This window comes from Furipterus horrens, unplaced genomic scaffold (assembly GCF_987537825.1).
Source record: "Furipterus horrens unplaced genomic scaffold, mFurHor1.1.pri manual_scaffold_11, whole genome shotgun sequence".
In the NCBI taxonomy this organism is placed as follows: Eukaryota; Metazoa; Chordata; class Mammalia; order Chiroptera; family Furipteridae; genus Furipterus; species Furipterus horrens.
In genome coordinates this window covers 54552312-54574016 of record NW_028327181.1, presented here as the reverse complement: position 1 = coordinate 54574016, position 21705 = coordinate 54552312, and the positions used below count along the sequence as shown (strand labels likewise).

The 21705-nt window shown below is 50.4% G+C and overlaps 3 protein-coding genes across 8 annotated transcripts; all 3 read left to right on the top strand.

The window, feature by feature from the left end:
- Window positions 1-1903: 1903 nt before the first annotated feature.
- Window positions 1904-9696, top strand: TNFSF12 (TNF superfamily member 12). Of its 2 annotated transcripts, none has more exons than XM_090291354.1 (7): window positions 1904-2156; window positions 2314-2364; window positions 2889-2964; window positions 4100-4153; window positions 4237-4272; window positions 8674-8798; window positions 8955-9696. In XM_090291354.1, the coding sequence occupies exons 1-7, from the start codon at window positions 1998-2000 to the stop codon at window positions 9204-9206; spliced, it is 753 nt and encodes a 250-aa protein (XP_090147480.1). In that variant the 5' UTR covers window positions 1904-1997; the 3' UTR covers window positions 9207-9696. The 2 variants fall into 2 exon arrangements, with proteins under 2 accessions (XP_090147480.1, XP_090147479.1); XM_090291353.1 differs by having other exon boundaries at window positions 1926-2156; window positions 2317-2364.
- Window positions 9697-10210: 514 nt separating this feature from the next.
- On the top strand, window positions 10211-13371 carry TNFSF13 (TNF superfamily member 13). 3 transcript variants are annotated; one of them, XM_090291352.1, is made up of 6 exons: window positions 10211-11120; window positions 11458-11536; window positions 11688-11735; window positions 11873-11991; window positions 12187-12325; window positions 12865-13371. In XM_090291352.1, exons 1-6 carry the CDS (start codon window positions 10863-10865, stop codon window positions 12894-12896), a joined length of 675 nt encoding a protein of 224 aa, XP_090147478.1. In that variant the 5' UTR covers window positions 10211-10862; the 3' UTR covers window positions 12897-13371. The 3 variants fall into 3 exon arrangements, with proteins under 3 accessions (XP_090147478.1, XP_090147477.1, XP_090147476.1); XM_090291350.1 differs by having other exon boundaries at window positions 10225-11120; window positions 12567-13371; XM_090291351.1 differs by lacking the exon at window positions 11688-11735 and having other exon boundaries at window positions 10223-11120; window positions 12567-13371.
- Window positions 13372-13735: 364 nt separating this feature from the next.
- SENP3 (SUMO specific peptidase 3) lies at window positions 13736-21579 on the top strand. 3 transcript variants are annotated; one of them, XM_090291463.1, is made up of 11 exons: window positions 13737-13984; window positions 14841-15560; window positions 16579-16818; window positions 16916-17027; window positions 17395-17542; window positions 17669-17716; window positions 18085-18162; window positions 19823-19960; window positions 20120-20203; window positions 20320-20370; window positions 21040-21579. In XM_090291463.1, exons 2-11 carry the CDS (start codon window positions 14852-14854, stop codon window positions 21148-21150), a joined length of 1719 nt encoding a protein of 572 aa, XP_090147589.1. In that variant the 5' UTR covers window positions 13737-13984; window positions 14841-14851; the 3' UTR covers window positions 21151-21579. The 3 variants fall into 3 exon arrangements, with proteins under 3 accessions (XP_090147588.1, XP_090147589.1, XP_090147590.1); XM_090291462.1 differs by having other exon boundaries at window positions 13736-13984; window positions 17395-17716; XM_090291464.1 differs by lacking the exon at window positions 17669-17716.
- Window positions 21580-21705: the final 126 nt, after the last annotated feature.

Genomic DNA, 21705 nt, shown 5'->3' with positions numbered 1-21705 from the left:
GACAGTTTGCAACATAAGACTGAATCCCTCACCTCAAAATCCTAATTCTTCTGTGTTCATTCTAAATGACTACACTAGGACGCTTAAGCAAGCCTAAACAACCCCGACTCCTACCCCAGCATGGAAAGACCTGTCTTTTCTTTTCTTTTTTTTTCAATTAGAGTTTACATTCAGTATTACTTTGTATTAGTCTTAAGTGTATAGCATAGTGAAGGAAAGACCTGTCTTAAACTAAACTTCAAAGTCTCCACAAATGTGGCCTTGTCCATCTCCCTGAGGCGTTGTCAGACTGTTAAAGGATAAGTAATAAACTGTCTTATCAACAGGTTGTTCTAGTGCTATTTGGGGAGCCAAGATTTGACAAGGTGCTGACAATATAGTAATAAATAATGTCATCATATAGTTTACATTCCAGAGACAGACAATAAGCACATAAGCCAAGAAATATGTAATTTTACATTTTACAATGTAGTTGGGTAGATACTAGCCAAATAGATCATTATCAATTGTGATAACTAAGAAGAAAGTACAGGATACCAGAATAGAGAATGATGGGAGTTAAGAACCTAATTAGCAAAGATAATCTGGCCCTGGCAGGTTCGCTCAGTGGGTTGGAGCGTCCTCCCAATACTGTGCCAAGGTTGTGGGGATGGGAGCAGCCACTGTCTGCATGAAGAAGTGGAGTAACTAACGACGTTTCTCCCCCCACCCCATGTCATCTCTCTCTAAAATCAATCGATTTAAAAAAATTTAAGCAAGAAAGAAAAGATGACCTGAAAAATTCCCAAAAGTGACTTCACCTGGGATTGGGGGTGGCATGAGTGTCCCAAGTAAGGGGCATAACAGATTCTTGAGATCGCATGAAAGCAGTTCAGCGGGTTCCAGAACAGAAAGCGAACTGAAAAGAAAGGAGTGTAGAGGGGAGAGGGCGGACTGAGCAGAGGCTTAAGGCAGGCTTCCATATACTCATTCAGAACCATTGCTTTACCCTATTAATTACCTCTTGCAACAGAATTGTTTTCACTTTCTGCAAATGTGCAGAAGTGAGCAGCACAGGTTAAATGAATTTGTGAGGGCCTTACTGTCAACCAAAGTATTCCCATGGCAAAAAAAATTGTCCAGCTTTTTTACTAAATTAATTTATAAAGCTCTTGTAGCTCCACCTTGAGCCCAGGTAAGCCCTATTATTAGCATAAGGTCCCTTGTGTTTCCAGATTAAGTGTCTTTGGAGAACACACAGGCGGGTTTAGAGGTGGTGGTGGTGAGGAGGAATCTGACATTCTTAGAGAAGTTTGATCAATTGAACCGCAGGACGCTAAAGTTGAAATCAACTACCAATTGATTTGCTGAAAGTGGAAACACGACCCATGTTAACGACGTCCTCGGGCTCCTTCCCAGTTACTTGCAATAAAGTGCTATGTTTAGGTGCAGTTGATAAAACCCTAAAATCCAAATATGCCTTGGTCCTCACTATGTTGATTAAGGGAATGATAAGACCAGCTACGCACTGCCTAGTTACCTTGGTCTGGGAGCCCTGAATTAATTATCCTGCTTGGGCGACACTAGATCGCAGGAGTTGCAGGGGTCTCGCAGCCTGACTACACACGAACCCGGGTGGAGTTTCTGCTCATTTCTGCCTTTACTCCCTCTCTCTGGCCGTCTGAGTGGAGAGCCCTCGGCTGCACACCCCATCTCGCCCAGCGGCACACTCAAACTTCGCCGTGCTTTTACATGCCCAGGCGATGTGTGCCTCCTCGCAGCGAATTGCTCTGCGCTGAAATCCGGGACGCGCGCACTCCGCTCCGCGAACAGCGCTCGGCCGGGTCTGAGTTTAATCACACAAACAGTGTCCGGCTTCCTGTCCTCATCCCCGCCCTCCCGCCTGGTTTCCCTTGCCCCTCCCTCTCCCCAGCCCCATCCGCCCGCCGGCTCCCCCTCCCCCGATCCCTCGGGTCCCGGGATGGGGGGGCGGTGAGGCAGGCACAGCCCCCGCCCCCATGGCTGCCCGTCGGAGCCAGAGGCAGAGGGGGCGCAGGGGGGAGCCGGGCACCGCCCTGCTGGCCCCGCTCATGCTGGGCCTGGGCCTGGTGCTGGCCTGCCTTGGCCTCCTGCTGGCCGTGGTCAGCCTGGGGAGCCGGGCATCGTGGTCTGCCCAGGTGAGGCCCCGCTGCACACCCCTCCCTGGGTAGATTAGGAGCAAAGTCTACGCAGCAGCTGATGAGGCTGGGTGGGCTGAGGGCAAGGGGCCAGGAAGATGGGTGGAGGGTGAGATGTCAGGTGGAGAAAGACAGGGTGACCCTGCCTCCTTCCCAGCAGGAGCCCTCCCAGGGGGAGTTGGTGGCAGAAGAGGACCAGGACCCTCTGGTGAGTTGGTGTAGATGCTGATTGCGGGCTGCTGGGCATGGGGAGTGTGTGTGAGCTGAGGATGCAGGGAGTGTCCTGGCTGCGTCAGCCATTTGTGGGTCTGAGAGAGGTGACAACTGTGTCTAAGAGGTTTGTGTCACCTGAGTACAGAGTGTTATTGGCTGAGGGTGAAGCAGGAGTGTGACATATGGTAGCCTGCTGTGGAGGAGGGATGCTGGTTGTCTGTGCAGGGTGTGTACCCACTGTGCATTTTGACTGGGTGTGGGCATGTGTGCAAAATGCCAGTTGCATGCAGGGTCTGTGCTGGTGGTGGGGTGGGGAAGCGTGGCTGGTCTCTGGAAGGGGAGAGGGCTCAGACCTGACCCCAGGAACTTGGCTTCAGCCGCACTTGGCTGGGGCCTCCGTCCCTCCCTAAGACTTCTGTGCCTGTGTGTGTCTCTCCTAATGGCTCCTGTCGGTCTCAGTTTATGTTTCTGGGAATCCCTGGAGAGACTCTGATTTAGCCCTGCCCTCAATTCCCCTAGGAACCGAATCCCCAGTCAGAGGCGAGCCAGGATCCTGTGCCTTTCCTGAAGCAACTGGTTCGCTCACGCAGGAATGGTGAGCATCCACTTATCCCAACCTTAGGAACAATCACAGTGGCTGGTCTCTGGTGGCTTCTGGGTTCATTATTGCTTCTGTTCATCATAATAGCCCCATGAAGTGGACAGAGAAAAAAACATGAGGACTTCTGAATGGAGAAACTGAGACACAGGGAATAAAGGGGGGTGGTGTTTTAGAGTCATGACACAGGCAAGGTAGGGGAGTCAGAGACCTCAGCTCCAATAAGCAAAGAGGCTTATGAATGGGATAACCATGTGACCATATAGCCAGGTTTGTGAGGGACTGTCCCGGCTTACACCTGTTATCTCAATGTGATTATTATTATTATTATTATTTAATTATATGTATTTTCAGAGAGGAAGGGAGGGAGAAAGAGAGGGAGAGAACCATCAGTTGGTTTCCTTTTGCACGCTCCCAACTGGGGACCTGGCCCACAACCTGATGAGGAATCAAACCAGTGACCTCTCAAAAGCCACCACTCAATCCACTGAGCCACACCAGCCAGAGAGAGAGAGGGAGAGAACGTGTGGGAGAAACATCTGTTGGTTGCCTCTCAAGTGCCCGCAACTGAGGACCTGGTCTCCCCACTCAGGCATGTGCCCTGACCAAGAAGTGAACCGGTGACCTCTCAGTTTGTGGATGATGCCCAACCCACTGAGCCACAACCGTCAGGGCTCAGTGTGATTATTAATTACACCCCTTTTGCCCTGGCTGGTGTGGCTCAGTGGATTGAGCGCCGGCCTCCAAACTGAAAAGTTGCCGGTTCCATTCTCAGTCAGGGCACATGCCTGGGTTGCAGGCCAGGTCCCCAGTTGGGGCAGCAGATAGATGTATCTCTGGTATATTGCTGTTTCTCTCCCTCTCTCCCTCCCTTCCCCTCTCTCTAAAAATAAATAAAATCTTTAAAAAAAATAACATCCCTTTTGCTCTCAGAATCATCCCAGGTTGGATGGTAAATTATATAGTCACTCTACTTAGGTAGGAAGATAAGGCCTGAGGTTCTAAGGTCAGAAGTCTGGACAAGAACAAGGATGCCAGGGTTCTTAGAGGGGACTGAGGCTGGGGGAGTAGTTCCTGGTCCCCCAGGCATGTGATGGCCTGCTTTGCCCACCTGTGTTTCCTTGATTTTCAGCACCTAGAGACCGGAAGACACGGGCTCGCAGAGCGATTGCAGCCCACTATGAAGGTGGGTGAGGGGTTAGCCATGCCCAGGGAGGGGGTGGCAGAGGGGCAGGGTAGGTCCCACCAACCCTTTCCTATGTCTTACAGTTCACCCACAGCTCGGACAGGACGGAGTACAAGCAGGTGGGTGAGACCCTAGCCCCACCTCTGAGCTTGTCCCTGACCCCCACAGCGCTGGCCTGCTGGACAAAGGACCCCTCAAAACCTTCACCACCCTCGTCCCTGCCTTCAGCGTCAGGACTTTAGAATCCAGTTTGGGGAAGTCCTCAGGGTTCTGTTCTCTCAGCTCCCAAACTTGGACTTTCTCTGTGACCTAGGCATGGGACCCCAGGAAGACCCCCTTCCCCACCCAGAACAGAGGCAGATTCCCCCACCAAGCCACCAGCCCAGCTTTTCCTTCAGCCCTCATTCTTCTCCAAGAAGCACCTTTGATTTTTTTCCTCTTCTTTTCCCTCTGTATGCTATGAGCCTTCATGCTCTGATCATTTTTCTCAAAATGCTTCTGGTCTCTGATCCTTTTCTATCCCTACCCTACCCCCCACCTCAGCACCATGACATCAGAACCTCAAACACAGTCTCTAATCCTTTTCCTATTCCAGATTCTCCCACCCTCTACTCTGTCCCACCTGTGTTGCCAAGTGAAGCCGCCCAAACCTCATTCTCATCATTCCATTGCTTCTCTGCTTGGCTTCCAGGCTGTCATGCTCCCAACCCCTTTTACCTGCACATTCTTATGCATCCTCCACACTTGTTGGGCTGCCTCCCCTTCCCCACCAATGTGCCTCTTCTGGACTTTGCGCATACTGTTCCCTGACCTGGAATGCCCTTCCAGTGACAGGCCAGGAGGCAAGACATAAGGGTGAACATAAGGGTGACTTGGTCTAGGAGGTTGGCAACGGAGGTGGCATTGGATGTGGAGAGAAGTAGGTAGATGCAGCATGTGGCTTGAAGATAGGGCTTGCTTGTGGGTTGGCTATGTAGGATAAGGGAAAGGGAGGAATCAGAAGTGACTTCTAGATTTTTTAAATTGGGCATCTTTGGGAATAATGGTGCCATTTGCTAAAATAGGGTCACCCATGGAAGAAATAGGTTGGGAGGTGTGTAAATTAATAATTAGATGTGAGATCTAATAATAAACAAGTGGCTAGGTGATAATAAAAAGTGAGCTCCACAGTAGATGGCTGGACATAGTAGATAAGTTCAGGCTAGATCAGGACTCATGAAGTCAGGAGTCATCATCATATGGATGGTATTTAAAGCTATAGGACTAAATGAAACACAAGTGGAAAGAAAGACCCCACGAGTGAAGCCCCGAGGCTCCTGAGCATCTAGAAGTGGAGCACAGAAGGAGAACCCACCAGAGAGTGAGAAGTGGCCAGAGGGAGGGGAAGAAACCCAGGGACGGTAGTGTCATGGAACCGAAGATAAGACACAGTTTCAAGAAGGATGTAGCTGTCTGTGTTGAATGCAGCTGACAGGTCACATAACATGAGAACAGAGAAATGACTCTGCTGGTTTTGCTAATATTAAAAGTTGGCTGGTGGCCTTGACAAGGGTAGTTTCTGTGGTATATACTAGGATGGAAGTCAGCATGGACTGGGTTAAGAGAAAGTCTGAAATAGGAATTGAAGACAGTGACAATCCCTTCCAGAAATGTCTCTGTAAGAGGAGCAGAGAAATGGGCTAGTAGGTAGAGGGGGATGTGGATCAAGAGAAGGTTCAGTCCTTTCAGTGATAAGGAATACTACATGAATGTTAGCTAACATTTATTGAGTGTACAATGTTGTCTTATCCTCACAACAGTTCCGAAAGGAACATATTTGATCATTTTATAGATGGAAGTTACTTAGCTTGTCTGACGTCACGATGATCCTAAGTGGTGGAGCTGGGATTTGGACCCAGCTAGAGTGTGCCTGTCTATTGGACGTGGCCCATGTGAGCAAGCAAGGCTGGAAATAGGGAGTCAGAGAGAAGAGGCTGAGAAGACTCAGTGAGAAGTGGCAGGGGCCAGGCTGGAAGGGAGGTGGGTGGCAGAGTTGCTAGGAACTGGTGATGATTGTTAAATAAAGTTGGTGAAGGAGAGGGAAGCATGATACCTGGTGGGAGGTAAAACCGTGAGCCAAATGTGGAATGCACACAGCAAAGCAAGATTTGGGTTGGGGGCGGGGTAAGCTCAGTTTTGAGTTTGAGGTGCCCAGGGCTATTTAAATGGTCGCAGTTAGCAGGATGAGAAGGGGCAGGGCTGGAGACTCGGGTCAGAGCCTGCAGGGTAAAGGCCTGGGTAACCTATAGGTGAGGATGAAGTTGCCCAGAGACATTACATTTTCCTTGAGGAAGTAATAAGGATGGGGCCCTGGGGCTGGCAGAGAATGGGGGGTTGAGGAAGGTAGCTGCTGAGTCTATAGAGACCAGCCAGTGAGGTCCAAGAGAGTGGCCTGCAGACCCCAACAGAGAGCTGTCGGCCATGTTCACCTCCTTCCCTTGAACTTCGCACTCGTGCTTGCTGGGCACCCACTCAGAGCAGGCCAAGGTCCAGGTGCAAGGATACAGTGGCGAATAGGACCATTGTCCCTGCCCTTTTAGGGGACGCAGACCCCAGTCTGTCACATACATAAAGAAACCAGGTGACTTCCTGCATTGGTGGCTGCTGTGAAAGAAATAGGGTGATATGGTGAAGAGGTTAACAGAAGCAGGGCTGGAGCTATTTTATTTTATTTATTTATTATTATTTTTAAAAACTCTCACCCAAGGATATGTTTTATCGATTTTAGAGAGAGAGGAAGGGTGGGGGGAGATGGAGAAACATGGATGTGAGAGAGAAACATCAACTGATTGCCTCCCTTACGCGCCCCAATTGAGGACTGGGGATCAAACCAGCAACCTAGGAATGTGCCCTGATCAGGAATGGAATCCACAACCTTTGGTGTATGGGCCGACGCTCTAACCAAGTGAGTCACCCGACCAGGGCTGGGTCTGGCTATTTTAAACTAGGTGGCTTAGGAACGCCTCTCAGATGAGTTGAGACCTGACTGACAGAAGATGTCAGGCAGGAGCAGTGTTCTGAGGAGAGGGAAAAACAGTACAAAGCCCTGCGGGACAAGGAACTTGGTTCTCAGGAGGAACAGAAAGAAGGCCAGGCCCTGGCTGGTGTGGCTCAGTGGATAGAGTGCCTGCCTGTGAACCAAGGTGTTGCCAGTTCGATGCCCATTTAGGGCACATGCCTGGGTTGTGGGCCAGGTCCCCAGTTGGGGGTGTGTGAGAGGCAATCCCACAGTGATGTTTCTCTCCTTCTCTTTCTTCCTCCCTTTCCCTCTCTCTAAAAATAAATAAGTAATCTTAAAAAAAAAAAAAAGGCGGCCAGAGTGGGCGGAGTCTTTTGAATTGGAGGAGTGTGAGAGAGATGGGGTGGCTGTGGTTCTGTTCTCTCGTTTTATTATTATTATTATTATTATTATTATTATTTTTAAAGATTTTATTTATTTTTAGAGAGATGGGAAGGAAGGAAGAAAAGAGGGAGAGAAACATCGATGTGTGAGAGATACATCGACCGGTTGCTTCTCTCACATACCTCCAACTGGGCACCTGGCCTGCAACCCAGGCACGTGCCCTGATGGGGAATCGAACCAGAGACCCGTTGGGTTGCAGGCCGGCACTCAATCCACTGGGCTACAGCAGCCAGGGCTCACTTTGTTGCTTATCTTCTTTGCAATTTCTTATTTATTTATTTTTTTTGTAATGGCTTTATTGAGATAAAGCTGTTCTCACATACCATATAATTCACCCATTTAAAGTGTATCATTAAATGGTTTTCAGTATATTCACATAGTTGTGCAGCCACCACTACAGTAATTTTAGAACATTTTCATTTCCTCAAAGAAAAACCCTGTACCCTTTAGCCATTATCCCCTATTTCTCCGATGCCCAAGCCCCCACCCCCTGCTCTAAGCAACCACTAATCTACTTTCTGTCTCTGTTTATTTGGACATTTCATAGAAATCATATACTGTGCTGTCCTTTATGACTGAAAGCACTTAGCATAATGTTTTCACAGTTCATAGCATTTCTTTTTAAGGCTGAATAATATGCCATTGTATGGATATATGAGAGTTTTCCTTATCCATTCATCAGCTGATGGACATTTGGGTACCATTTTATTTTATTTTAATAATCTAAGTAATGTGCGATTCACGAAATGTATATACACATTCTGAAAGTAAAGGAGACAAACACTATAGACACAACATAGAAAGCCCCCCATACTTCTCCTTTATTCCTACTCTTCTCCCCAGAAGTGGCTGGCGACAACTGGCTGTGTATGGTTCTGGTCACATGTGTCAAATTTCTTCATATAACTTCCCGTTGTACTGTGGGCTCCAAAGGCCATGGATCCTCCCTTGTCCTGGACCATTTATATATCTTCTGGGTAAGGTGGGCCCTAAAGGTTTATAAACTAAATGAGTGTCTAGGGAATGTGTGCAAGTCCTGTGAAGGGACTTTCTCCAATCTTTGAACATCCACGTTCAGGTGTGGACGGGACGGTGAGTGGCTGGGAGGAGGCCAAAATCAACAGCTCCAACCCACTGCGCTATGACCGCCAGAGCGGGGGATTTATAGTCACCCGGGCTGGGCTCTACTACCTGTACTGTCAGGTAAGCCCCACCTGGCACCGTGGGTAAAGCAGAAGCTGAGGGTGGGGAGGGGGAGTTTGGGGGTTGGGCTGGAGAGGACGTTTGGGGCCCTAAGGAGATGTGGAATTGGGCTGCGGCAAGCAGCAGCCCGGACTCCGCCCCCTCTCCCGCCCCCAGGTGCACTTCGATGAGGGGAAGGCTGTCTACCTGAAGCTGGACTTGCTAGTGGATGACACGCTGGCCCTGCGGTGCCTGGAAGAGTTCTCTGCCACCGCTGCGAGTTCCCCTGGGTCCCAGCTCCGTTTCTGCCAGGTGTCTGGGCTGTTGCCCCTGCGGCCAGGGTCCTCCTTACGGATCCGTACCCTCCCCTGGGCCAACCTGAAGGCTGCCCCTTTCCTTACCTACTTTGGACTCTTCCAAGTTCATTGAGGGCCCCTGGCTTCTCACAACTCTGAGCACCCAGTCCCCTCTGTATCGCCCTAAGCTGCTCCTCCCCTCAGACCTGCCTCTCCCTGGGTAGGCTGCCAGGGCTTGTTCACGTGTTTTCCATGCCACATAAATATTCCCATTCATCTCTGACAACTCCTCCCCCCACCTCTGGTTTTCCACCTCACTAGCTCCTGAACCCCTGATCTTTGACGCCCCAGTTATCTCCAGGCTCCCCACTCTGGCCACAGCCCTCTGGAAAACTGTTTACTCTGCTCTGGGTGAGAATGGGTCCCCAGTACCCCCTCAGGCACTAAGAGGGGCTGGATACCAGAGAGACTGGGACTAGGCCAGGAGTTCCCGAATGTGAGGGCTAAGAGACCAAGACAAGCTCCTCTCCTGATAATTCCCTGTGGACTTTTAAAACAGATATTATTTTTATTATTATTGTGACAAAATGTAGATAAGTGGAAATTAAAGAGAATAAGTCATGGTTGCTTTTTTTTATTTGGGGTTTAGGGAACCTCCTCAGGGTAGCCGAGAACCCTGGGAAGGAGGGTCTGGGTATTGGGGAGTGGGGTACAGGACATCTGGAGTTCCAGGGTGGCATACAGGCTTGGGAGTGGGGATCCACATACCTCCAACCCCCAAGGCATGAGCAGTGAGTGGAAAGGCAAACTGCCAAGAAAAAAATCCTCTGCCCAAGGTCCAGCAGAAGTGCCCTCATTTACCTAGGAGGCGGGCTTCCTCCTGTGGGGAATCCCTGGCTGGGAGGAACATGGGCCCTTCCTCTTGGCAGCCTGGGGACCTTCAGCAGGTGCTGGCACAAAGCCCTGGCTGGGATGTGGGGTGGGAGCAGGCCTCAAGGGGATTTCAGGGTCAGTGAGTAGGACATTGGGGCCCAGGAACATGGGAACCTCAATCCCACAGTGGTAGGGTGCTTGTGGGGGCGGGTGCTGTCTCTTTCTCTCTTCATCCAGAGCCTTATGTAAGATCTTTTCTTGGGAAACAGGAAGTCCTATTTGCCAAGTTCAGCACAGGGACTAGTGCAGGCCTTATTCCAACACACCCAGTCTGGCCTTAACCCCAGAGCTCAGCCAGTTTCTTGCTTCGGAGACCCTGGTTCTCCCCACCAGCCCTCTCCCCTCCTTTCCTACTTTAAGTCACTCCTAGCACACTTCCCCAGAGATCTCTCCTAGGCCTGAGCCAGAGAGTCTTCCACCCTCATCCCTTGACCCTCAATGCTGCCCAACTTGTCCCTTCATCCCCGCTCCTGGCACCATGCCCCATAGCCAGCCAACCTTCCCTCCCCCACTTCTGGGGCCGCCCCAGGGTTCCTGTGCTTTGGCCGCTCCTCCTGGGTGTCACTGGCAGCCCCGTGCTTCCTAGAGAGACTGGCACCAAATTCTCCTGAGGGTGGAGGAGGGTGGGGTGGGGGGGTCTCAAGACAGCACTGGCCCCACCGCAAAGTGCCAGGAGCACCAACCCTGTCCCTAGCTTGCTTTCCTCCTCCCTCCTTTTTATTCTCAAGTTCCTTTTTATTTCTCCCTTGCGTAACGCCCTTCTTCCCTTCTGCACCACTGCCTGCACCCCCACCCTTTCTGCCACCTCTTTGCCATCCACTCCTGAGGCTACAGCTGTTGGCAGAGTCCCCAGCTCATGCCAGCCTCATCTCCTTCCTTTCTGGCCCCCAAAGGGCCCCTGGGAGACATGGGGGGCCGAGTCCGAGAGCCGGCACTCTCAGTTGCCCTCTGGTTGAGTTGGGGGGCAGCTCTGGGGGCTGTGGCTTGTGCTATGGCTCTGCTGACCCAACAAACAGAGCTGCAAATCCTAAGGAGAGAGGTGGCCCGGCTGCAGAGGACTGGAGGGCCCTTTGAAAAGGGGGAAGGGTATCCATGGCTGAGCCTCCGGGAGCAGGTGAGTGAGGGGGCGAAGGGTGTCTGGAAAAGAAGGAGTTGTGGCAGGGTCATCTCTGGCACTCTTGGTTCCAGCCTCCCGCAAAGTTCCTAGTGGGTGCGAGAGAGGGTCCCGGGTTTGGAGGTCAAGGAAGCAGCCATTCCAGGAAAGGAAATTGTTAAAGATTAATGCTTCTCCTACCTACCGGATCCTGGAGGACAGCCAGCACGAATACTCAGGTTGCTGGGGAAAGGTGCATGACAGATGTGAGGCATTCCTACGGCGCAGGGAGGGCTGGGAAAAAAGGCTGCCTGGGACCCTTGCATCTTGGCCTAACCTAGACTTTTTCCATGAGCAGATGCCTGACAGCCTGGAAGCCCTGGAGAATGGGGAGCGATCCCGGAGGAGGAGAGCAGTGCTCCCCCATAAACAGAAGAGTGAGGCCTTCAGGGTGCAGAGGGGTGGGAGGTGATCAAGAAGCGTGAAGACTTGGCGATTGTTACCCCAAGTCAGGGTGAGGGTGGAGGGCTGACAGCAGGGCAATTCAGATAGATGGGCATTGCTGAGATTTCCTCCTTCTTTCTTCAGAGAAGCACTCAGTTCTGCATCTTGTTCCTATTAACATTACCTCCAAGGGTGAGCACTCTTTTAAATGGCTTTTGGGGAAGGGCAAGATCTGGGAACTTTGGGGCTGGCACCAGGGCCCAAGACAATCTTAAAGGTGAAAAGTAAGAATGTACAGAAATCCTGACTGCCACCCTCCTCACCTCCAGAGGACTCTGATGTGACAGAGGTGATGTGGCAACCAGCTCTTAAGCGTGGGAGAGGTCTGAAGGCCCAAGGATATGTTGTTCGAGTCTGGGATGCTGGAGTTTATCTGCTATACAGCCAGGTAACCCCAAAACAAACGTTAAGCCTCTCATCCAAAGCCCCAAAACTGAGGATTCTCAACCTTCTGTTCATATACACCGAAAGGACCCTTTTTCATTCCTTGGCTTCCTTGGCTCCCTCGTCAGGGTTCCTGAGGCCTCCCAGAACTGAGCTATACCACCCTGTTTTCTTCAACATCTCCTCCCTTCCCTGCCAGGTCCTGTTTCACGACGTGACTTTCACCATGGGTCAGGTGGTGTCTCGGGAGGGCCAGGGAAGGCAGGAGACTCTATTCCGATGTATACGAAGTATGCCCTCCAACCCAGACTGGGCCTACAATAGCTGCTACAGTGCAGGTAACAGCTCTGTGGACAGTGGGGGCATGGACGTGAGAAGAGCAGGACATATCTGACCTGGGGGTAGTGGTGGGAGAGCTATGACGAGTTAGAAGCTGGATGTAGAGGTGGATCGAAGGAATGAAGGACAGAATACCTAGGTCCTTACAGGAAGCAGAAAAAAGGTTGAGCTGGGGAGAGTGACACATCAGAGTACCTATATGGCTGTGCTTCGCTGAGCATCTATTTCTTATCTTCTCAGGTGTCTTCCATTTACACCAAGGGGATATTCTGAGTGTCACAATCCCCCGAGCAAGGGCGAAACTTAGTCTTTCTCCACATGGAACCTTCCTGGGGTTTGTGAAACTGTGACTGTGTTATAAACGTGGTTCTGCGCTTGGAAAACCAGGGTGGGTACATATGGGAGACAGCCAAAAGCTGAACTAAACCAAGATCAGGGAATGGGAAGGAACAAGAGTCCTCTTCTGGGTTTAACTGGAACCCAGAGCTTGACAACTCGTAACTGTGTATTCCTCCCTTTTCTCCCCCACCACCCCTAGACTTTGATTTCATGAATATTAAAAAGACATAATATCTTGCTTTTATCTCCCATCGAGCCCCAAATTCTTGGGGCTGTGGAGGGGTGAAGAGAGAATGCCCGGTATTGTCTAGACCTGCTTTGGGTCCCACTGGAATGCTTCCAGAACATCACCACCATCTAGCGGCAGTTTGAGAGAACCATCCTGGCAGTTGCCACAAGTCGACAAAGGCTCCCAACACTCAGGAAAACTCCTGGTTCCCTATGTCACACCTCCCTCGAGGAACCCTCTGTCTCTTCACCCCACAAGAAGCCTCATCCTCATTTCCACACTACTCTTTGGGTCCCAAGTTTTGCCTTTCAAGCTCTACAGTCCCCTGGCGTGGTAGGCCGCTTCACGCCCCTCTGGGCTGAGACAGGTCGCCGGGGCGCCTTGATGATCGTACGTTCTCGATGCTGGTCTTGACGCACTCCTGAGCTCATCTTTCTGCTCAAGCCTTGCTTGTTAAATAAAAGAATGATACCATTTCCCCCACTGCTTTGTCTCAGCCCCGTCCCTCTACCGGAGCTGCTGCCTTCCAGGTACTCCCCTGGTGCACCCCACTACACCGAAGGTGGCGGGCCCCAGTGCTCAGAACTTGGAGCAACACCGTACAGCTGAGCGTCAAGCACCATGAGACGCGCAGGCGCAAAAGGGCGAGTGGTGGGGTCACTGCGCGCAAGCCCAGGTCAGCTTGTGTGCGTAGGCGCAGCCCTGCGTGGGGCTCGGGGGCGGGACGATCCCGTGGCGTCTACATTCGTGAGTAGGAGGGACTAGGCGCGTGGTGGCCGCGCCGGCGCTGTTCGCCGAGTGTGACGTAGTATTCGTGCGCCGCCACCGCCGGTGGGCCTGGGGCTCGCGGGAGGGGAAACAGGAGGGGGAGGGGGAGGTGGTGGAGGTGGAAGCTGAAGCAGAGCTGGAGGCGGCCGCGGCGGGGCGGCTCAGCGGCGCGGCCCAGAGCGTTGGAACACTGAATTGAGACGGCTACGGTTAAAGACAGCAGGAGTGGCGGGTCCGCCGCCGTCACCGGACAGATGAGCCGGGAAGCCTGAGGCCGGCGACGCCCGCCCTCGGGCCCGTCAGTCCGGCTTCACCGCTCCCGGTGAGGACGCCCCTTCCCCTCCCCCCCACCAGCCCTGCTCCGGCCTCTCTCATTCCTGGACATCATTCGCTCCTAACCGGGGCCCAGGAGGCCTTCGAAGGGGCTTCTTAAGGCCCTCGCGCCCCGAGCCGTCCGAGCCTGTAGGACTAGACCGGTGCTGGTACGCATTCTGGTCCCCGGGGACAGCCGGAGAGGGGGCTGGGTCAGTTGACTCGGGCGGCTCAGTTCTTTACCAGCGCCTTCATCCGGCTGCTTAAGCACCGATTCGGTTCTCCTTCAGTTTCCTTTAAAATTTTTCCCTTTTCATTAGATTCTACTACCTGAACCATAGCTTTGACCTTCCTAGTCGCTCCTGAGGCGATCTGAGTTTGTCCCCTCTCCCCCAATTCATTGCAGGGTGGTAGAGAACTCTTCCCACTCTAGACCACGTTTCTCTGTGGAGATGGTGGTGTCCTCATGTATCTCTAGCATGTCAGGATTCCTGTTCTGAGCCCTATCCCTTATTTGGCTGTCAATGAGGACACCCCTGGTGGTATAAAACAGAAGCAGATCCTGAAAATACTGGGTTTGTCCAGGGGATCTGAGAAATAAGATCCCCAAGGCCTGCTACTTAGGCATTCTCCCTTGCCTCTATGTGAGTAGGGAAGAGATGATGGCAAGATGCTAAAGGTTCCCTTGTGGACCATGTTAACCAGGAAGATCTGAAGTTAGTTTGACTTTATTCCCCTTCCTTTCCTTTTTGTAGCTCTCTGAATCCTAGTATCCTTGCATCTGATACCAGAAAAGGCATGCTGAGGAAGAGAGGCAGGATGTGGGGTACTTGATGTTTGGATTCTGACACTCCTTTGTTTTACAGGCTACTGAAAGATGAAAGATACTATACAAGGAACCAGGCCTTGGGGGCCTGAGCCTTCAGGACCTGGCATAGCCCCAGCTTACTCAAGCCCTAGGCGGGAGCGTCTTCGTTGGCCCCCACCCCCTAAACCCCGACTCAAATCAGGTGGAGGGTTTGGGCCAGATCCCGGGTCAGGGACCACAGTACCATCCAGACGCCTCCCTGTCCCTCGGCCTTCTTTTGATGCCTCAGCTAGTGAAGAGGAGGAAGAAGAGGAGGAGGATGAAGATGAGGAAGAGGAAGTAGCAGCTTGGAGGCTGCCCCCCAGATGGGGTCAGCTGGGAGCCACCCAGCGGTCTCGTCCTCCCCGCTCTACTCATCGAAAAACCTGCTCACAGCGCCGCCGCAGAGCTATGAGAGCCTTCCGGATGCTGCTGTACTCAAAAAGCACCTCGCTGACATTCCACTGGAAGCTTTGGGGGCGCCACCGGGGCCGGCGGCGGAGCCTTGCACACGCCAAGAACCATCTTTCACCCCAGGAAGGGGGTGCGACACCACAGGTGCCATCCCCCTGCTGTCGTTTTGACTCCCCCCGGGGGCCACCCCCCCCTCGGCTGGGTCTGCTAGGTGCTCTCATGGCTGAGGATGGGGTGAGAGGGTCTCCACCAGTGCCCTCTGGGCCCCCCGTGGAGGAAGATGGATTAAGGTGGACTCCAAAGTCTCCTCTGGACCCTGACTCGGGTAAGATGGAAATAGGATGGAGGAAGCAGGGGGCGGGATGGGGCTAAGATCCTGGAGGACCAGGACCCTCTTGCTATCATGAGAACCGGACCTAAGGAAAGTAGAATGGCAAAGTTGTGGGGGTGAAGTGTGTCCAAAAACAGCCCCATTTTGAACAGAAACTAAGTCAAGGGAAGTAGTCAAGGCTGGACTACAGAATTCTTCAGTAGGTGTTCATTATGTGCATGGATGAGAAAAGGAGACATGGTTCAGAAAAGTCAGTCTTGTCCACTTGAAATCCCTCTCCATTTGGCCTTTGTGCATCTCCAGGGGGTGCCATTCTCAGTGGTGGGATGGGATCTCTGAGTAGTGGAGTGTTCATCACCTGTATGGTTGTGTGTGGCATTCTCATTCAGAACATTTCTCTTTTGGAGAACCACACTAAATTTTAGGCTCTCTGTGCCTTTACTAATGATTTATTGAGCCTTTGCCATGTGCTAGGTATTTCTCTCTAATTCAGTCTTTTCTTGCTTTTCTCCTGTGAGTACAGTTGACCCTTAATATGGGTTTGAACTGTGTGGGTCCACTTACATCTGGAGTCAGCCCTTTATAGCTGTAGGTTTTGTGTGTGTGGATTTAACCAATTGTAAATCGAAGGCTATTTTCAATCCGCAGTTGGGATCCACGGATGCAGAAGCCTGACTGTATTCATTGTCCTTCGCCTTTTTATGCAAGGGGTTTGAGCATATGTGAATTTTGGTATCCACAGGAATCCTGGAACCAATCCCCCATGGATACTAAGGGACAGCTGAGTTTTGGGTGGAATTAAAAGTTACATGTGTGAGGGAGGTGTGGTGTCATTAATCTCTCCGTTGTTCAAGGGTCAACTCTAGTAACTGTTCCTCTATCCCTTTATAACCTCTTGGACATGTTTATCTCATGCTTTAGAGTTTCTGGTCCTTAGAGTTTATATTGATCTTCCCATTGTCCTTTGATCTGAGCCAATTTTTCATCCCCATCTTGTTATCCTGCCCTATAGGCCTCCTCTCTTGTACTCTGCCCAATGGCTTTGGGGGACCACCTGGGCCAGAAGGGGAGCGAAGTCTGGCACCCCCCGATGCCAGCATCCTCATCAGCAATGTATGCAGCATTGGAGACCATGTGGCCCAGGAGCTTTTTCAGGGCTCAAATTTGGGCGCTACAGAAGAGGCAGAGCGGCCTGGGGAGAAAACTGGCCAGCATAGCCCCCTGAGGGAAGAGCATGTGACCTGCGTGCAGAGTAAGGAACCCCAGAGGACCTAGTCTCTTTCCCTTAGCAGACTCCTAGATCAGAGTCTGGAGGTCTTACCCTGCCCCTCTCTCTGTCCTCCATTCAGGCATCTTAGATGAATTCCTTCAAACTTACGGCAGCCTCATCCCTCTCAGCGCTGATGAGGTAGTAGAGAAATTGGAGGACATTTTCCAGCAGGAGTTTTCTACACCTTCCAGGTGAGGCATGAAAGAGATGCCCTTCAGGAAAGGGCCAGGACTTAGGGGATGGGGAGAGAATACTGCTGCTTTTTCTGGTATAGGGATGTACTTGGGGAAAAGAAGGGAACTAGAACTGAAAGGGGGTGATCTGCAGGCCAGGTGGCGAGTCCCTGTCAGCTAACTGGGAAGGTCTTTACCTGGCATCCTGAAATACTGTCTATATCTGAGTATTCATGTGCTTTTCTGAGGAGTAGGCCTTTAGCAGGTCCATGATCTAAAAAAAGGCAGGCAGATTAGTTTAGACTCTTACCCTGGGCAATAGAAGGTATTTCTATGTGCCTTAGCCTCCTTGTCTTTTGTGTGACTCCACCCTTGGCCTACTCAGGAAGGGCCTGGTGCTACAGCTGATCCAGTCATACCAGCGGATGCCAGGCAATGCCATGGTGAGGGGTTTCCGAGTGGCCTATAAGCGGCATGTGCTGACCATGGATGACTTGGGGACCTTGTATGGACAGAACTGGCTCAATGACCAGGTGAGGTGGAGCGAAACAGGCCCAAGAGGGGATTCAGGGAGCACGGTGTCTGGGGCCCTCTTCATGGGGGATCCCTGTACCTGTGTCACACCCTCCATGGCAAGTTGCCTCCCATCTTCTTCCCAGGTGATGAACATGTATGGAGACCTGGTCATGGACACAGTCCCTGAAAAGGTAGGCTTAACCAGGTACTTCAGTCCCCAGGAGAATTTCCACAGCTCTAAGCAGCTTTCCAGTCCCTTTCTTCTCTCCCATTTCTGGGGAGAGGTGGGAGAAGGTCATCTGTTAAATTCAAATCTATACTCTTGGTCCTGAACTTAACAATTCTGTTTCTTTTCCCCTATGGCTAACCCCATAAATTGGGATGGGAAGTTCTAAGATAAGGTTAAAAACAAGTTTGTTCGTTTGTTTGTTATTACCCTCAATGAATTGGAGTGCAGGTTGTTGAAAGCAGTCCTTAGAGCCATAATGAAATTGGAGGGCCTGAGGTTTTTAATTCCATCCAGCTCTCTCTCTCTTTTTTCTTTTTATCATTGGTACAGGTGCATTTCTTCAACAGTTTCTTCTATGATAAACTTCGTACCAAGGGTTATGATGGGGTGAAAAGGTGGACCAAAAATGTGAGTTATGAATTCATATCTACTTGTGTTAACACCTTGCCTTTAAAGAATTAGTTCTATTTTTATGAGTGCTTTCCTCAACCCTGTTCATTTGATCTTTCAAATATTTATTCACTTTTCTATGTGCTAGGTACCATTCTAGGCACTAAGGATACAGTGTTAAGGCAAATTTCTTGCCTTTATAGGGTGAGAATAAATAAGCAAGTTAAGTTTCAGCTAGTGGTAAGTGCTATGAACCAATTAAAAGAGTAATGTAGTAGCATGGGAAGTGGTTACTTTATATTGGGTGATCTGAAAAGGCCTCTCTTAGGTGAGACTTGAATGATGAGCTAGCCACGTGCAGATTTGGGGGAAGAGTGTTCTAGATAAAGAGAACAGCAAGTACGTGGGACACAAAATAAAAGAGAACATTTGAAGAACAGAGGGCCTGTTTGCATGGCTTGTGTGGTTGGAGCAGAGGGAGCAAAGGAAAAATGATACAAAATTTGGTCTGAGAGTAGATTGTGTAAGTCATGGAGGGTAGGGTACATTTTATTACATGTGTACTGAGAAGCCATTGAAGAGTGTTAAGCAGGCTGTGTGAAGTGCCTCATGTTTTGAACTCTTACTTCAATGATAAGTTGAAAGGGTGGCAATAGTGGAAGCAGGCAGACTAACTTAGGGGAGTAGCACAGATGTCCAAATGAGAAACTTGGGCCAGTGTGGTAAAGGCAGAAATAGAAGTAGTTTTATATAGGATAAGTTTTGTAGGTAGAACCTGTAGGTCTTTCTGACAGATTGGATGTGGGGAATGAAGAAAAAGGAGTGAAAAGGGTGATGCCTAGGTTTTTGGCCTAAATTACTAAGGAAAATACTTAGGGAAAGAGAAGGTTTGATGAGGGGTAGAAAGCTCTTTAATGTAGGACCATTGGCTCTAGAACTTCTTAATTTCTGTCCCTGGGTTCAAGAGCTTACACCCTCAGGGATCTGGCAGGCCTGCTTCTCCCAGTAGAGGCAGAGTGACGTAGAGTGAAAAGAATTTGGCCTTCCTCATACCTGGATTTGAGTCCCACCTCTGCCATTTGTTCTGTGACCTTGGGCAAGTTCCTTTCCTTTTTTTAAGCTGCAGTTATCTCACTGTTAGATTGAACATGAGAACATCCTCGAAGGATTGCTGTGAGTGTTCACTGAACATTTACTAGGTGCCATGCATTGTTCTTAGTGCATTATGGATATTAACTAGTTTAATCCTTATAACATTGGGTGAGGTAGGTGCTGTTATTTTCACCCTCTTACAGAGAAGGGAACTGAGGTTAGAGAGTTACTAAGTAGCTTGTCCATGGTCATAAGCTAGTAAATGGAGGAGCTGGATTTCAACCCTGGCACTCTGGCTTTAAATCCTGAGCTGGGTGCTTAGCTACTAAGCACTTGTACCTTTAATGTGTGAAAAGTATCTGGCACATCCTGGCCTGTGAGGTATTTCTTCTGACACCAGTTCCTCTCTGTCTTGTCTTCCAAGAATCTAGACATCCAAATGTTGAGATTTGCCTCACTATTCAGGGGTGGGCTGGGCCTTGGATCTGCCCACTTGGCTGTTTGCGTGCTTCTTCATTTGTTAGAACCTCATGGCAGTAGGTAGGACTTTTGCTGTCTTACATGACCTCTGACACTGCCTCCTTAGGTGGACATCTTTAATAAGGAGCTACTGCTAATCCCCATCCATCTGGAGGTGCATTGGTCCCTCATCTCTGTTGATGTGAGGCGACGCACCATCACCTATTTTGACTCGCAACGCACTCTAAACCGACGCTGCCCTAAGGTGTGTGATGGAAGGGGAAAGATGGGTAGAATCGGGGAGGTAAGTGGCAAGGCATTCCAGGCAGAAGGGTAGGTTTGAGGTCTTTGAGAAGCAACCTGGGCTTGGTGCCTGTGACCTCCACACCATTAATTCACTGTCTCCTTTAATCCATCTGTATAGCATATTGCCAAGTATCTACAGGCAGAGGCAGTGAAGAAAGATCGGCTGGATTTCCACCAAGGTTGGAAAGGTTACTTCAAAATGGTAAGTTTCTAGAGGGAGGGTTATGGGGTTGGTGGTGGGGATAATGGTAGGAAGAAGTTTAAGCCTCATCCCTAGCAGTCTCCAGGTGAAGGGCCTGTCTTCTTTCTATTCTCTAGAATGTGGCCAGGCAGAATAATGACAGTGATTGTGGCGCCTTTGTGTTGCAGGTAAGCAGATGTCAGTTGGTTTAAAGGGTTGGGAGGGAATGGGAGGCTGTTCTACATCCCTCATTTGACACACAGCCACTTGTGGAGCAGGAATAATAGTACTCTTATATGTTAGAACACGGAAATCCTGGTTTCATTGGTCTTCTCCTGACTTCCCCATCCTACATTGGTCTGGTCCTTGGTCTCTGGCTATGGTATACCTGCCTCCAGACCCCCATTGCAAAGTTTTTGTTGTTGTTTTAAGATTTTTATTTATTTATTTTTAGAGAGCGGGGAAGGGAGGGAGAAAAGAGGGGGAAAGAAACATCAGTGTGTTGCCTCTCACACGCCCCCAGATGGGGACCTGGCCTGCAACCTAGGCATGTGCCCTGACTGGGAATCGAACCAGCCACGCCTTGGTTTGCAGGCCAGCACTCAGTCCACTGAGCCACACCAGCCAGGGCTTTTTCTTAACACTAGGTATTTCATGTACCAAATAAGAACATCGGATTTAGAGTCAAACTTTTTTGGGGTCGCAGCCTATGGGACCTTGGCTCCTTCTGTTTGTGAAATGGGCCTGTTCTCTGAAAGACTGATTGAGACATATCTCATATGAAATGGGTAGCACAGGTCCCGACCTTGGGGGATGCTCATTAGGTGGTTCTCATGGCCTGCTTTGTTAACACCTAGTACTGCAAGCACCTGGCCCTGTCTCAACCATTCAGCTTCACCCAGCAGGACATGCCCAAACTTCGTCGGCAGATCTACAAGGAGCTGTGTCACTGCAAACTCACTGTGTGAGCCTCGTATCCCAGGCCTCAAGCCCGTTCGTTAATGGGCAGGGGGACATGGGAGACCCTTCTTTCCCAAGAAACTCTAGTTCCTTTCCTCTTGCCTCTCCCTACCCAGTTCCCTTTGGTTTTTCATATTTAAATGTTTTAATTGATTTGTGTTTTTTTTTTTTTTCTTTGAGAGAATACTTGTTGATTTCTGATGTCCAGGGGGTGGCCGTGGAAAAGCCTGTTTTTCCCTCTGCAGTGGTGTATGGCCTTGCGGCCTGCATGGGACAGTGATCCCTTTCCGCGTAAATGGGTGGTGGCCAGAAATATCTGTGCTGAGGGTGGCGGTCGGGCAAAGGGATTCCTGCCTGCCAGATCTTCAAACCTTTTTTTATATATATATATAAATGCCACGGTCCTGCTCTGGTCAATAAAGGATCCTTTGGAGATACATGGTGGTGGTCTTCCTTAAAGGGCATCAAACTTAAGGGGTATATATGCTCCATTTCAGGCTTTCCTCCAGCCAATGCTGTAGTTACCTTTTGTAGGTCTTTAGACTTACGGGACAGCTAGCTTT

Bases quoted from the DNA above. Each gene is read 5' to 3' on its own strand.
- TNFSF12 (XM_090291354.1), top strand. From the start codon at position 1,998: ATGGCTGCCCGTCGGAGCCAGAGGCAGAGGGGGCGCAGGGGGGAGCCG. The intron at 2,157-2,313 runs GTGAGGCCCCGC...CCTCCTTCCCAG, and splicing joins GGGCATCGTGGTCTGCCCAG to CAGGAGCCCTCCCAGGGGGA. The intron at 2,365-2,888 runs GTGAGTTGGTGT...CAATTCCCCTAG, and splicing joins AAGAGGACCAGGACCCTCTG to GAACCGAATCCCCAGTCAGA.
- TNFSF13 (XM_090291350.1), top strand. From the start codon at position 10,863: ATGCCAGCCTCATCTCCTTCCTTTCTGGCCCCCAAAGGGCCCCTGGGA. The intron at 11,121-11,457 runs GTGAGTGAGGGG...TTCCATGAGCAG, and splicing joins GGCTGAGCCTCCGGGAGCAG to ATGCCTGACAGCCTGGAAGC. The intron at 12,326-12,566 runs GTAACAGCTCTG...TTATCTTCTCAG, and splicing joins CAATAGCTGCTACAGTGCAG to GTGTCTTCCATTTACACCAA.
- SENP3 (XM_090291462.1), top strand. From the start codon at position 14,852: ATGAAAGATACTATACAAGGAACCAGGCCTTGGGGGCCTGAGCCTTCA. The intron at 17,028-17,394 runs GTGAGGCATGAA...TGGCCTACTCAG, and splicing joins GAGTTTTCTACACCTTCCAG to GAAGGGCCTGGTGCTACAGC. The intron at 19,961-20,119 runs GTGTGTGATGGA...CCATCTGTATAG, and splicing joins TAAACCGACGCTGCCCTAAG to CATATTGCCAAGTATCTACA.